General features: G+C 39.6%; 1 protein-coding gene across 6 annotated transcripts in view; it reads right to left on the bottom strand.

Annotated features, from left to right (window-relative positions):
- Window positions 1-14,877, bottom strand: part of CLASP2 (cytoplasmic linker associated protein 2) — a 182,173-nt gene that overhangs the window by 40,085 nt on the left and 127,211 nt on the right. For 4 of the 6 annotated variants that reach the window (XM_023732235.1, XM_023732234.1, XM_023732236.1 and 1 more), the window contains 5 exons: window positions 13,522-13,628; window positions 9,829-10,073; window positions 7,092-7,155; window positions 6,370-6,372; window positions 245-408 (listed from right to left, as the gene is read on the bottom strand). In XM_023732235.1, the coding sequence (XP_023588003.1) occupies window positions 245-408; window positions 6,370-6,372; window positions 7,092-7,155; window positions 9,829-10,073; window positions 13,522-13,628 (583 nt within the window). The remainder of the gene's footprint in view (window positions 1-244; window positions 409-6,369; window positions 6,373-7,091; window positions 7,156-9,828; window positions 10,074-13,521; window positions 13,629-14,877) is intronic. The other 2 variants (XM_023732233.1, XM_023732238.1) reach the window with 1 other exon arrangement.

The raw sequence follows: 14,877 nt of genomic DNA, 5'->3' as shown, positions 1-14,877 counted from the left end.
GGTGGTAGCCGGGCACCATCTAGCTGCACTGGACTCAGTCCGGTGAAGGTCTTGGTAGCTGTGGACAATTAGTCCTTTGGACTAATCTTTTCATTGTATCCTGTTCTCTTCCTTCTCCCTTGCTCCCGAAGAGATGAGACCAGTGGAGTATCTTAAGGGACTTAGAAATTTTACTTTCAACACAGGAACGAAATATTTCTGACTGCTATCAGGTAAACGTGAAACACGTGAAGAAAAACATTACCTGGTAACATCCAGGGCTTTCTGAACTTTTGCCTGAACAGATCCAAGCAGATCAGCACCCATTTTTTTTAGCAGCTGTGTCAGCAATACAAACAACCAGTCTTGAAGATCGTCCTTGTGGACTTGGATGAAGTCCACCAGGGTCTCCAAAAACATGCTGAACACCTACAGTTGATAAAAAGGGAGAGGGGAGGGCAAGAAGGGGAGGGGAGGAGAAAAAGGAGGAAATATTGACCTCTGTGCACAATTCACAACTGAAATAGAAAGGAATACAGGAATCAGAGGCACAGCGATTGGCAGCCAAGCGGAAAAATAATCTCTCTTGGTTTTCTTTGGACTCTGTGATACAAGAGTGCATCGAACCGTAATCCAACTTCTGCAGAAGTTCGACAATTAGCTATTCCATGCAGCATCACTTGGTAAAGAAACTTGGGCCATAATGGCTGGCACACCTAATGCTGTCAATGATACCACAGCTTAAACTGGTTAAACTTCAATTCCATTGTCTCTGAAATTTAGGGAAAGGAACTATCTAGTCTCACTGGCCCTCCGCTTTTTGGAAGAGTGGCACTGAGCAAATCAGAGGATGGCTATGCTGACAACTACCTCAGAGCGTCAGATTTATATGACATAATGGGCTGTTGTCACAAATTTTTTGGTATGAGATACATTATTTACTAAAGCTGCCCCAAAAGTAATCTTCGATGATTTGGGATAACTATAACTATACCTAAAATGAAATAAATTCAGGATAAAAGTCTGCATCAAAATTTTAACGATTTTGAAAAAGTCCTAGAGGGTATGCTATAAGTCTCCGTTTCTATTGATGGGTTTCTTACTTGGTTCCAATATTAATCTACTAGCTTAAAACATGAAGGGAGTCTATTATTCATAAGTGATGTATCTCATTAAAATACTTATCAACAAGTGACCTACAACAAGTTTATGACACTTTATAAGAAATCCAACACCATCCTGGATTTTACTTGCAGGCAAATAATTGTCTTAAGACAATGTCAGTTATGCTGTATTAGGAGACAAATTATAATCACAATTGATTATAAAAATGTTTTTTACATTATGGTTTTTAAAGTACCATATTTTACGCAAATGATGTGCACCTTCTATGTTTGTTTGCTAACAGCGACCTCCCAAACAAAAATAGAAGGCGTGCGTTATTTGTGTAAAAATAAGTAGTTAATAATCTTAAGAGTTTTGCTCTCAATATGTGTTTTGTTTCTTGAATTTCCTTTCTGCAATTATATATAAGCTCCACTTGCTTTCCTATGGTAGAAATAGAGGATTTTCTGTCAGAATTATAACTGTTTTAACATTTGAATCTGAGTTAGAAAGTAAAAAATACACTTTGGCAACTTGTTCAAGATGTTCTATATTTATAAAAGTAGAAACTATGAATACTTTCAATGTTCTACTACTTTCTGGGCCCCAGGCGGAATCTGCTTCAACACTGTTATCACTCATAATGCAGATTCTCTTAACTCCCACCCAATTAGAACCAAGCTCTAAGTTATCAGAGGCCGAGGACCCAATAAAAAGCCGTTTAATGGATGAGAAGGGGGAAAACTCTAAAAAAAAAAAAAAAGTAAGGATTTTCTTTTAAGTAGTGTTATTTGCCCCGTAATTGGTAGCCAATCCTTTCTCCTTAATGCAAGGGAAGATGTGTAACTATTTCCCTTCATTTCAGCCAAGATTAACCTCATTTTCTTCTCTATAAACTTTCTGGCATCCCCCAACTTCTTTCTCTGGGCTCATGCTGGCCATTCCAGGAGGCCCTTTCTTTTCATGCTGACATACCCAGAGCTTAAGTCCCTGTCAATATCTGAACTACTATTTCCTTCAAGAAGACTTCTCTAAGTAGAAATTTCTTTCGGTTAGATATAATGTGAATATAGTGGGTTAAAAAAATGTAGGCATGCTTTTTATAGTACTCTATATATACAATTACACTATTATTTAAAAAAGTCTTACATCTTGTCAATAGTACTTACTAAATAATGTTATGTATTTATATTAAGTGTTTATTATACATATTATATTTTATATCTTCAAACTATATGTTAGGAATTTTGCACAAAATTTCTCATTTGATTGCTCTACCAAAAAAGTCTGCTGTCAGATGTTGCTATTCCCCAATTTCCTTATATGCTAATATAAAACTAGGGATAAAAACTTCATTTCAGAATAGAAAATTGAGCATCACTGTTCCGTAAGCTACTCTGTTTGCTTTTATGGGATGATATTAACAGAATATTAGAAAGAGCATATGAGAAGGTCAGGGGCTGATTTTTTTTTTTTTTTTTGAAACAATTGTAAACCTAGAAAATGTTTTTTAAAATAAGTAACTCTCAGTGAAGTCAATTTATAATTCCACGTATCTCGCAACTGCACTTTAGTGGAATAGAATCAAAATGTCTGTGCTATTACAATTGAGACAGCCTTTTCTTGAACCCTCTTGTATCTTAGGTGTGCCAGTCATCAAATATAGAACAGAAGAACACAATCAGATTAATTAGTGGATTAAAAAAGCACGTCTCCAAACAGAATGGCACTCTGCATAACTGCAAATAGCGGTTGGTGGATTGCAAAGGGTCCAACACTGCATGAACTCTTTGGGAGAGAAAATAGAGAAAAAGGGTTAATGTCACAGTCATGCAGTAAAGTTAGGTTTCCAACAAATATTGAACCAACTTACTCTCTATTGAGAGTTCCAACACAGGGGACAGCATGCAAAAAGAAAAAAAGAAAAAAAAGAACACACAAATTAGTCGCCATCAATGCAAAGTTCCTGCATGGAGAAAAACACTTAGAAAATAAAAGCCACAAATGTTTTTCAAACTTTTATGACAAACTCAAAATACTTTGAAAAACAAGAGTTGAATGAACAGTATGGGAGAAGAGCATGGGGTCTTCCTGTGTTTCTCCCTGGCCTCTCTGCCAAGGAAATTAAACACACAAATGAAAACCCTTCCTTCCCTGACTCTTTTATCCTTGAGGCTCCTCAACTTCTGGAAAGCACCCAGTATTAAACCTCACCCGCGCCCACTCCTGAACAGCGCCAACACTGAGTCCCAAAGCACGGAACTAGTCCCTCCTTTACGGAATGTCTGCACTGTATACTGGGACTGTCTGATACTTCAGTTGGACTCCAGACCCTTACTCTAAAAAAACCTAGAAGGGAAGCGTTCTGGAGCCTGGAGAAGGTGGTTCTAGCTCAAAGGGGTGAGGTTGCTTCTCACAGCCTGGTTGTCTAAGTCTCCTGATTCTGCTGGAGATGGCAGGTAATCTAAGCATGTGGGGAGAAGTAAGCACAACCTTCACGTATCACAGATGCCAACCACTAACCAGACGCTGTTAATACCAAAAAACCGAACCCTCTGTGGTCAATTCCAACTCACAGCAACACTACAGGACGTAGTAGAACTGCCCCACAGGGTTTCCAAGGCTGTAATCTTTACGGAAGCAGACTGCCATATCCTTCTCCCGCACAGCGGCTGGTGGTGCTGAATTGCCAACCTATCGATTAGCAGCTGAGCACTTTACCAGTGTGCCACCAGGGCTCCTTGAAGCTGTTAATAGAGGGGCTGAAATGATAACTTCAAATAAAAGGACATGGGGAAATGCACCCAACTAATGCTCATGGTATGAGGTGTCTCCCAAACACTGAAGTCCATTCTAGGGGCAAGAACTCAGGCTCAGTCTCTGATCTGTGAGCTTTCAGGAGAGCTGGGGTTACAGAGAAACAATTCTAATTCAGAGTGGAGATCTGACCCAGGCTTGAGGAAGAGTGCTATTTAAGCAGAAAACCCAAGGACACTGGTTTGGGGAAGGAAACGTGTCCCCAGGTGGCATATTTGTAAACATGTTAAAGCATCGCACGTTTGGGGAAATGAACCTAGCTCGGGCTGGGGTGAGGGTGAGGGGGGAACGACAAGCAAAAACGATGGGCTGTGTGGCCACTTTCCTGAGGGTAATGGGCAGTCAGTGGCTAGCTAAAGAGTTTTAAGCAAGTAGATAAGATTTATCTTTAGAAGAAACACATTGAATAAAGAATAAATTCACAACAAAGCTGAAAAACAAAAAAGGATGCCAACCAGCAAGTTGGAATTCATGAGAAATTCCTGGAAGAGCAAGCAGATGAGACCATCTTAACAAGACAGGATATATTATCATGGACCTAACACCACAGCTTCAAGGTGACACCTCCTTCCATTTTAACAGGAGGGAAGGTAAAAGAATGGCCTCACCTGTGGTTCAGCTTACTGGTTTGGAGGCAGGAAGCGGAATGTCTGCTGGATGGTTTCTACTTCCTTGGTGAGATAACAGGCAAGGGCATATGTTCGGGGCATATGATGGGGTGGGGGGTGTGAACAGGGATGGAATTTTGAGGAGAGACAACATCTGCCAGCCTCCATGGAGGCAAGACAGCTGAGAGGGGAGGACCACCAGGCAGCACTGAGCACTTAGCCAAGATCGCAGACCAGCAGTGACGAGCAGCAGGAATCTGCAGGGCTGTGGGATTCCACCCAGCAGGGGCCAGTACACTGCTTTTCTTCTAGAGTCCTAACCTTCAAACAGTGGCACAGCTCCCCTCTTCCAAGAATACAGGTTCCTGAATGTCTGTTTCTATCTTTAGTGTCAATGATCATATACAACAGGGGTTGGCCTGTGAGCTAAGAATGGTTTTTACGTGGCTGGGGAAAAAAAAAAAATCAGAAGAAAAAATATTCGGTGACACATGAAAATTATACAACAAAATTGTATTTGGAAAGAAAAGGAAAGAAGGCATCAAAAAGGTTAGCTGCTAGAGCTTGAAGACAGAACTGTTGGTACTTTATAAAGATACGTTAAAAAGGGGAGATACCTGCTATTTCCGCAGTATCAGGATATAATGGAGCACTGATGGTGCAGTGGTTAAGAGCTCAGCTGCTAACCAAAAGGACGGCAGTTGGAATCCACCAGCTGCCCCCTGGAAACCCTGTGGGGCAGTTCTACTCTGTCCTATAGGGTCGCTAATGAGTCAGAATCGACTAGACTGCAACGGGTTAGTGACATTAGGATATAATATGAAAACTCAAACCAAACTCTAATTTGCAATTTTTGACTCAGCACAGTCATACATGTCCAGTTTATTCTTAATGAATTACATTATTGGCAGAGACTTGATGGATAATCACCAAACAAAAGCCAAACAAAACCAAATGAACAAATGTCTTCTCATCACATCTTTCTTCACAGGCTGACTAAAACAAAAAAAAAAAAGAAAGAAAGAAAAACCAAACCAACCAATCAAAAACCAGGTGGGTCAATTAAAAATTGTATACTGTTATAAAATCCTAAGGGGAAGCACCAAAGCCACTTTTCTGATTTAATCCTAGCGAGAACTGTAGTGTCTTCTCCATATTTCTTCAGGGAGGCCAAAAAATTGAGCTCAGTTTAGTTCCTTTGCCAACATTAAACTCAGCTTTCCTATTTGGGCTCCAAGAGACTGTTCAAAAACGTTTCTCTTTATTACTACTTAGATCCTGGCATCCAACTGAACTGCACTACGACTCTACCAAAAAATCAAAAGCTGTGACTTTAAGAAATAACCCAGCCTCAGTTTTGCACCTTCCAGGAGGGAAGAGTTATATCACTCATTGAAGACATTTCAAAAATGTATTTTCAAAGTCGTATAGGCTGTCAATTTAAAAGTTGTTTAACGAAACAGGTTCACCGAGATCAAAATTGTCTCTTGGTTTGGCTTACACTACCATCTAAAAAGTAGCAAAAGTTAATTTATTTAGAATTCACAGTAACGTTTACATTAAAGCAATGCCTAGAGCTGTAATTAGTGGTAGCAATACCAGCAGAAAATGGCACAGCTATCTACATGTTCAGCTTCAGAGTTACAGACTCTAAGTTTGTCCCCCACTGGAGTTAAATCTTTAGCTGGTTTTAGTTTAAAGTAGGCTTTTAATATGTTTCAACAGTCTTGTAAGTAATGGGAAAATCAAAAATAGAAAAAAATGGAGAAATGATGTGTATAACAGTAAAGTGAAATAACAAAAAAAAAAAAGTAAAGTAAAATCTGTTAGTATTTTTCTTATAACTTCCCTTCCACAACACTCTCTTACTTAGGTTAGAAATGCTCCTGTAGACACTTGATACGCTAAAGGAAGATACTAATGAAGTTTAACACTGTCAAACACGTTGCTGGAAACAGAATAAACTAATATGTTTTTATACAGTACTATCTATCAACACAAAGCAACATTTCAGAGTCCACATGCAGATTACGCATTAAGTGTTTAATTCAATATATTTTAATCAACATTAAAAATTGAACACAGTTCTGAAACTCTTTATGGACTATTTCCAATGTACAAAATGCTTCTTTTATATTGCCACCAAACCATGGCTAAAGCCATAGCTTGTGCTTTTGTGTTATTTAATAATTGTTTTCTACTTACCCCAGTTACTTCCTTTACAAATAGTACAAAACTCTTAGTAATGCAAAATTACAGCCACCCGTGAGTTACGATGCAGTATAATTTCTTGCATGTCACTCAAGAGTGGTGCTTGTTACTATATCCTTTAGCTTCCAATCTTGGACAATCCATCTTTGGAGGAGCCTGAAGAGTTACCACAGAGTAATTTCTAAACTATGTGCCCTATCAAACACTTAATTTCAATCATGTTTGAGAATATCAGTACCATTTTCTGGGCAATAATAAAACAAACCAACAAACAAAATGGCTTACAGTTTTTGCTACTGTTTGACTGCTTTTTTTGGGCTATATACAAATGATGCACTATCCGAGCAAATAATCTTAAACACCAAAACATACCTTGCCGTGAGGATCAGCAAACATCCTTGTGAAAATTTCACACAGTCTTTTCAGTTCAACTCGACTGCCAAAATAATGAAGTGATTAATTAGTATCTTGCTGTAGGCAAAAGTAATTTAAAGGTAACCTTCCGTGTTACCTGTTTAGGTTACACGTCAGGTTTCTTTAAAAAATAACAATGGTGAAAATACCAGCCTTCAAAAGTGAGAAACTTTTTGCCATTTACTAGTCGGGGCTAAATACAAAGTGTATTAAATACAACAACATTTAATAACATTCTGTTATTAACCACATTATGCTCAAAGTTGAAGGTTATATGAAAAGAAAATCACATTTCATTAACGTAGCATGACGGGAAATTTTATAAGTGATGTTCCTGGAACATGAATCTTACCCTTTGTAAGCACCAGGGTGTTTCCTTACATTTTGCCACTTAGGTGCTGAAATCTTTCTAAAATATTATGGCTATTCCCTTTGCCATTTAAGATGTATATTGAACCTAATAGTATCCTAAGCCTGATGGGGCTGGGAACAATACTATGACGATTTACTCAGTAATTCATTGAGTGTGATATGTGTACATGAAAACACATTAGGTGTTACACTGATAAACACGTATTCATTTTCAATGATGTAGCTCTAATACTTCCTAAAATAAACAGCTAGTACATCAAACTCTGATTTCACAGAGTCAGGTCAGGAAGGAGCCCTCTATTCTCTCACCACACTCAAATCTCTGAATTATCCCAAACTAGGTTCTTTTTTTTTTTCATAACTTAAGGCATGTTCAACTTTAACAGCATCTTGATAAAGGTATGCTTCCTTTCATTTAACCATTTCTGCACACGTACATGTTTTAAAATCCAGGAAAAAGCCAAACCACAAGTTAACTCAGCCTGAGAACACCTACTCATCACTGACTATGTCCTTAGCTGACATTTCATGTTGACGGTGATAGTAAAAAATCCACCGTCTATTTTGCACATTAACCAGGAGCCGAGGCGAGAGAGGAAGGAGGAGCAGTAAGGCGAGGTTTGTGAGAGGGAGCGAGGCCTTGTGGGCAGCCAGCTGTTGGTACTGGCTGGGGTGGGTGGAGGAGCTGGGCTGGCCTGCAGTGCGGTGAGCAGGTGACGATGTGCAGGAGGCGGGGGCGCCGGAGCAGGGGCTGCAGGAGTGAAGGGGTTGGGGGCAGGCTCGGAAATCTCTTCCAAAGAGGTCTCTCTGCCACCTCTGCAGCCTCCATCTGGCCCCAGGCCCGGGAGCCACGTTCAGTCGAGGCCAGTTGCCAGGGCCAGTGGGAAGAGCAGCAAGGTTGAGAGGCATGGCGCGGGGGTCCATGTAGATGCCTGGAGCACGGCCAGGTGATGGGGGGCCCCTGCAGCTTGGCAGACTGCAGGTACTCCCCTATCACCACAACCACCCCCCACCCCCGCGGGCTCCACAGTAGTGGGGAAAGCGTGATGGAGAATGGGGGTCCACCAGCAGTGGCATCCCGAGAAGTGCCAGGGGCTAGGCCCAACTCTGATGCAGACTTTTCCATAACAACCTGGTCTTTGGACCTAACCTTGTCGATAGGTGAGGAGTGGCTGTATACACGTTGTTGTGTGCCATCAAGTCAAATCCAACTCACAGTAACCCTATATGACAGAGCAGAACTGCCCAGCAGGGTTTCCTAGACTGTAATCTTCACAGGAGCAGATTACCAGGGCTTTTCCTCCACAGAGCTGCTGGTGGGTTCACACCGCACACCTTTCAGTTAGCAGGCGAGTGCTTTATTCATGTGCTACCAGGGCTCCTTGAATATACACAGTTAACTCTGTATTATGCAGCACCTTTGAAAAAGCACTGATACACCCAACTGTTACACCTATCACTTCATAAAGAACACAAAGTCTACCATCACTAACACCCCAAACCTGCAGTCACTTAATATTCTGGAATGCAATTATTCACAAGGCCAAGTTTCTGTTACAAACGGCCTAAACTCAAGCAGTTTTCTCACTGAACGTAGAACTTTATGATTCCCGGAAACTAAGACTCAGATAAGAAAAATGAAATAAATACTCACCCTAATTTAAGTTACCTAAGTATTCAAATCTTTAAAAGTAGGGGGTCTGTGGCCTATTTGCAACTAGGTTTTTAGAAGGTTTGAAACAAGGTTCTCAAAGGACTGAACTACAGAGGTTTAAAACATTCTATAGATAAAGACCATGTAGAACGTAGGAGAAAAAAGCAAGTAAAAGCTATTAGCAAAGGCGGCTAAAACAAAAAACAACTTTTGTCCTTAGAGAAATTCACTCCATTTTATCTGACACATATTACATGAACACTAAGAATATAGTTTCATCTTCAAACGAGCATACACACTTCTGTCCTCTCAGTGAAAAACTTATCAGGAATGAATTTTAATAAACCACTCGGCTTTCCATCAGTACATTTTATTTTTTTTAATTAATAACTTTTAAAATTAACTCCTATTTATAAATAAAAAGTTTCTTTTAAAAATATTTCTTTAAATAGAGCAAGTGAATTAATAAGAAATTTAGTATACTATGGTGTACTAAAGCTATTCTGAAGGACCAAAGTTTGGGAAAAACACGTAGGTACCATTTTCTGTATTTAGGATGAGTCAGGGCAGCCTGTCCCACACCAGTGTCTCTAAAATGTTACAGAAAAAAAATTAAGTCAAAGGGTGCAGACACGGGCAGGACAGTTATTTTAAGACAACACACCTCACCTTAGTGTTCTTTGATTTTTTAGTAAATTCTGCAGACCCAGGAGGCCCTCCTTCCTTTCTGACCAGTTGGAACTGGCGCATCGATTGAGGACCTCTGCCACATCTTCCGTCTGCCTCATGTACGTCGGAATACTGCCGTTCCGAGAGCTGTAGGAGCGCTCTGAGCAAGCACTAGATGCGTCACTGTTGGCATCATCGTCTGAATGCATCCCATAGGACTCGTATCTCCTTCGAGCGGGCTTTTTCTGTTACACATGAAGGCTCTCATTAGTGGTAGCTAAAACCATATTTTGATAGCTAGTAATCTCTACTGACCACAAAAGGATCGATTTTTGTTTTAAAATCAGTGCAAAGCATGCTGCTAATCATTGTAATAATAAAATGTCGACGTTTAGTTTTTCTTTGAAAACCTGTTTTAAGAAGTTAGTAGATGAAATATTCTTTAACTATGGAAATGGGGAGAAGCAGAATAAAGCTATGTGGAGGTTCAGGTATGCGGACGGGGAAGTGCTCAGAAACGTGGGGCTCTTCCTTTTCTTCTTTCTCTGTTTTAGAGAACCAAGAACTGCTGTTGTTTTGTGCCGTCAAGTCGATTCCGACTCACAGCGACCCTGTAGGACAGAGGAGAACTGCCCCATAGAGTTTCCAAGGCTGTAAATCTTTACAGAAGCAGACTGCCACATCTTTCTCCAGCCGAGTGACTGGCAGGTTCGAACTGCTGATCTTTTCATTTAGCAGCCAAGTGCGTTAACCACTGAGCCACCAGGCTCCTTTCAGAAGAACTATGAGGATGTAAATGAATAGAAACTGTACTAGAAATGTAAGTTGATAGGAAGAGAATATTACCTTTGTAAAAGGAGTCCACTGGATTGAAAAACTCATGCCTCCCCTCCGTGAGGCTCTATCTTCCCCCTTCTCTCAACCTTCTCTTTCCTCTGTTTCCCTCTCACCTCCTCCACCACTTCTCGAAGCCGTTGCTGTCGAGTCCACCTGACTCACCACAACCCTACAGGACACAGCAGAACTGCCCCATAGGGTTTCCAAGGAGTGGCTGGTGGATTCGAACTGCCAGCCTTTTGGTGAGCAGCCGAGCTCTTAACCACTGTGCCACCAGGGCTGTGAGTCAGAATCAACTTGGCAGCCACAGGTTTTTTTTTTTTTTTTTGGTTAACCACTTCTCTTTCTACTCTTCCTTCCCTTGCACCTAACCTTCATGTCTCCCAGAGAAGTAAAATACAAAGAATGATACGAAAACCTGTTCTGCTTACTATTATTTTTAGGATGCAAGCTCCTTGAGGGCCCTTCCATGCTTTTCTTAATGTATCTATACTGTCTACTTCAATAAATATGAGAAAGCATATTCAGATTCCTTCTATTTCTTTATATCTAAGGCTTGTTATTTAATATACGGAACTGCCAACCTTACCTTGCACCTTAAAAGTAAAACAAGAAAGAACAAATAACTTGTTTAAGATTTCCTTGTCAGAGCTAGAAACAATCTTTACATAACCTGACATTTGAATTTAGGTCAGTGAGTGGTGAAGACATTTCTATGAAATATGTTAAGAACAGTAATTTAAAATAGTTCTAGGTAGCTATAAACTCTCTGAAGTCTAAAATCTAAAAGAAATGTGATTTGAACTCAATTTGTAATAATTTTTTTATAACGAAGTTTCTATTACTAACTGCCTCAGATTGATTTAGAGACTGCAACTTGAATTTTCTTGGCAAAATTAGGTGCCAAAATTTAGAACGGTAATGCTGTGATTTCCTGTACTGGACTCCAGGGTCAGTTATGTTTCATGCTTCAGTGTTAATGACCTCATCTCACTTGCAGGAAGTAGTCAGCCATAAAGGACCAGCACCCCACAGAACACTCTATTAAGGCAGTTATCTCCTTACTGATGCTCATATGTACAGAAAAAGACGTCTGTCTAAGAATTATTACTTTCACTTTGATTTTTCACAGAAGACTACCATCTGTTAAACTGATGAAGCAAAAGAAATAAAAGTTATGGAATCATAAGATGTCAGAAAATATCAATGTCTATACCTTAGTCCGTATGTCTCCTAAGAGCTGAGAGCAGTAAATTTTTAAAGAGAAAAATTAAAAATAATGAAGAACATTTTGCTGAACAGCACAGTAAAGTAGGCATTATTAACAATGCCCATGATCAGAAACATTAGGTTTTTTATACACATAGATACAAAGGAACTGCTTATTAGCAAGATATAACTTTAATCTTGCCAATATCCTTTAGTCCAAAGAGAAATATCTAAGCGACAAAATATTCCCAAAACCAGTTTTCGCAAAGAAACTCAAGTCTTCTCCTGTTTGACTTCTTCTGCCATTTCCAAAGATAATTTTAACTCTATAATTTTCCCCATACCCAGATTAGGTTTAATAGTCAGAAAGTCTCTTCCTAAATATTGGCAGTTGTAACTGGAGTATCTGTTGTACGCAAATAACAGAGCTGACAGAATCAGATTATTGGGATTCAGATTTTAGTCCTGGTGGTTAAATTTTCCTCATATGATTCACACAAAACATTTTAGTATATAATTAGTAGCTCAAGAATAGCCCATTCAATTGATAAAACTATATATAAGCAGAATTTAACTGGCAAATCATCCAATTAAAAAAAAACAAACTAGAAAACATTATTTGAGAACTATATTGATGAGAATAGTAAATTTGAAGCATCTGACCAATTTAATATTATCAGATAAAGATGGGATCAATACGTTCCATGCTCAAGAGAACAAAGTCCCTATTATATTATATTAACTTACATATTGAAAAACATCAAATGGCTAAGGTAAAGGGAAAAATTCAGCAGACACAGGGTTTCTGAGCAGAACTACATGTGTGATTAAATTTAATACATTATAGCTAAGACCTGTGAATATTCTCAAAAGCTTGTTTTTCAAATTTGTGTGGCAAAAATAATACCAACACTGGTTAAGATGTGATCTACAGTTTTAAGAGGCATAATATATTTGTATTTCAAAATAAAGACAAAGCCTTTTATAAGTTCTGGTGAAGAAACTGGGTAAATGCTTCAGAAACACAGGTCTAAGATCGTAATTTGCAAGAGGAAATGTCATACTGAACTGACTTGGGAAATTGGCAAGTGACAGTGATCAATGTACAGACTCTCGGGACAAACTATTATGAATCTATAGATTATGTTTTTAAGCCTCCCTGCTTAACGTGTTGGGCATAAAGAACCGCGTTTTGCAGCTATACTTTCTCTCAGCTCAAAAAATTCAAATACTTGAGACAAATAAAATCTTCCCCTAAACAAAAATGATCCCTAAACACTCGAGGTTAAGCGGACCCTGAAATGACGTGCTTTTCAGTGTGCATATTTACACACTACCTAACTGCCTTCAGAGTCAGTGTGCTACAGTGCGTAAAACACCATCACCACGTACAGACATCACCGCTTATAGTCCTGACACTCCCATCAACTACTATTGGCCCTGGCTTAAAATTCTGACCCATTAATAAAGAACTAATTATTCTGTTCTGTTTTTTATGTTGCAAAAGTCTGAGCATCCACATTTTATCTTCCTGGATTTAATCCACAGGATTCCTTGTGTCTCTTTCCCCACACTGGTGAACTGGCTCCCGCATACGTTAGCTTCCTAACTGGCACATTTCAAATGATAAAGGAACGCAGAAGGTACCAAGGCATCTGCTACGGCCTCCTCCACGTCGGAGCCAGTGTTCAGGACTCGCATAGCGCTGACGGAGGAGGACAGTCGGCTTGACTGGCTGATCCCGTAGCCCGGACCTACGTCATCAGAGAAAGGAAAAGAGCTGTCAGAGAATCATCATGTAACACAGTCAGGTTGGAAAAGTTTAAGACCCTTACAGGGGAGGGGGGAAAAAAAACCCAATGGGGCAAAGCATTTTAAAAGCAGTATCGGAGTCCCTGGGCACATTTAACTTTTGGCAAAATAAAAGGGTGAGTGCAATTAAAATTATTGACAATGTGTGGAAAATAGATGTAAAGAATAGCAGCTATAATGTATTTATGACCAAGAAGACAGAAGGAAGCATGGCTGGCAGACTACGGGCTTGCAAGTCTACAGCCCTGTAATTAATCCAGCTTTATCAGTCAGTCAAATCTCATCTATATGGGTAAAGCACAGAGTGACCCAGGACACAGATTAATCCTCAAACGGACAATGACCAGGGAGCTCAATGAAGCCACGCCAGGAACTGACAAGGGAAAAAAGCTCCGGTTATCATCTCCTCCCTACAAGTCAGGCTGACTTCAAATTCTTTAAGTGAGACGTACCGTTCGATATCTGTTATTACATGCCCAGCATTCTGAGAAAGACCAACCAGAGCTGGATTCTGTCCCCCACTGCTTTCTGTAGCATCGTTTACAATTAAAACACTTCATCCACCATTTTGGTTTTTTTTTTTTTTAAACACATATACAAAGATGAAATACACAACTAAGAACATAAAACAATTCTCTACTTTAAAATAACATAATTTAGGTTATACAAAAGAATAATGTCCATCCGCCAGTGAGAAAAATATTCAAATAAGGTTGCTGGAGGGGAAAAAGTTACTTAGGTGGGGAAAAAAAAATCACAAATGATGTATTCTCCAACAAATTAAATTTAAATCAAAACAAAGAAATTTTAAAACATGAGTATTATTGGGTGGAAACTGAAAAGGACAAAAATCTGAGATGAATGCACAGATGATAGTGAAAATGTACTCATCCTTCACCTGCGGCCCCGTACACATCGGGGGCGTAGAGAGCACCAGTAGATCTGGAATGGTGTCTGGAGGCTGGAATCACAGGACCATACAAACCTTGTCTATCACCACAGAAACAACAACAGTGGCAGCACTACAGTCAGGAAGGGGGTTAGTCAACACAGCTGCTGTTACTGATAGTTAAAGATCAGAACGCTGCTAAACGGGGCGACTGAACATGAGCGCTGGCACATCATCCTTGACACGCAAGCACATCTTACACCTGAGTGGACAGACAGGCCTTCAGAAGACAAAGAAACAAG

This window comes from Trichechus manatus, unplaced genomic scaffold, assembly GCF_000243295.1.
Source record: "Trichechus manatus latirostris isolate Lorelei unplaced genomic scaffold, TriManLat1.0 scaffold00049, whole genome shotgun sequence".
NCBI lineage: Eukaryota > Metazoa > Chordata > Mammalia > Sirenia > Trichechidae > Trichechus > Trichechus manatus.
This window is presented reverse-complemented; position numbering and strand designations above follow the sequence as displayed.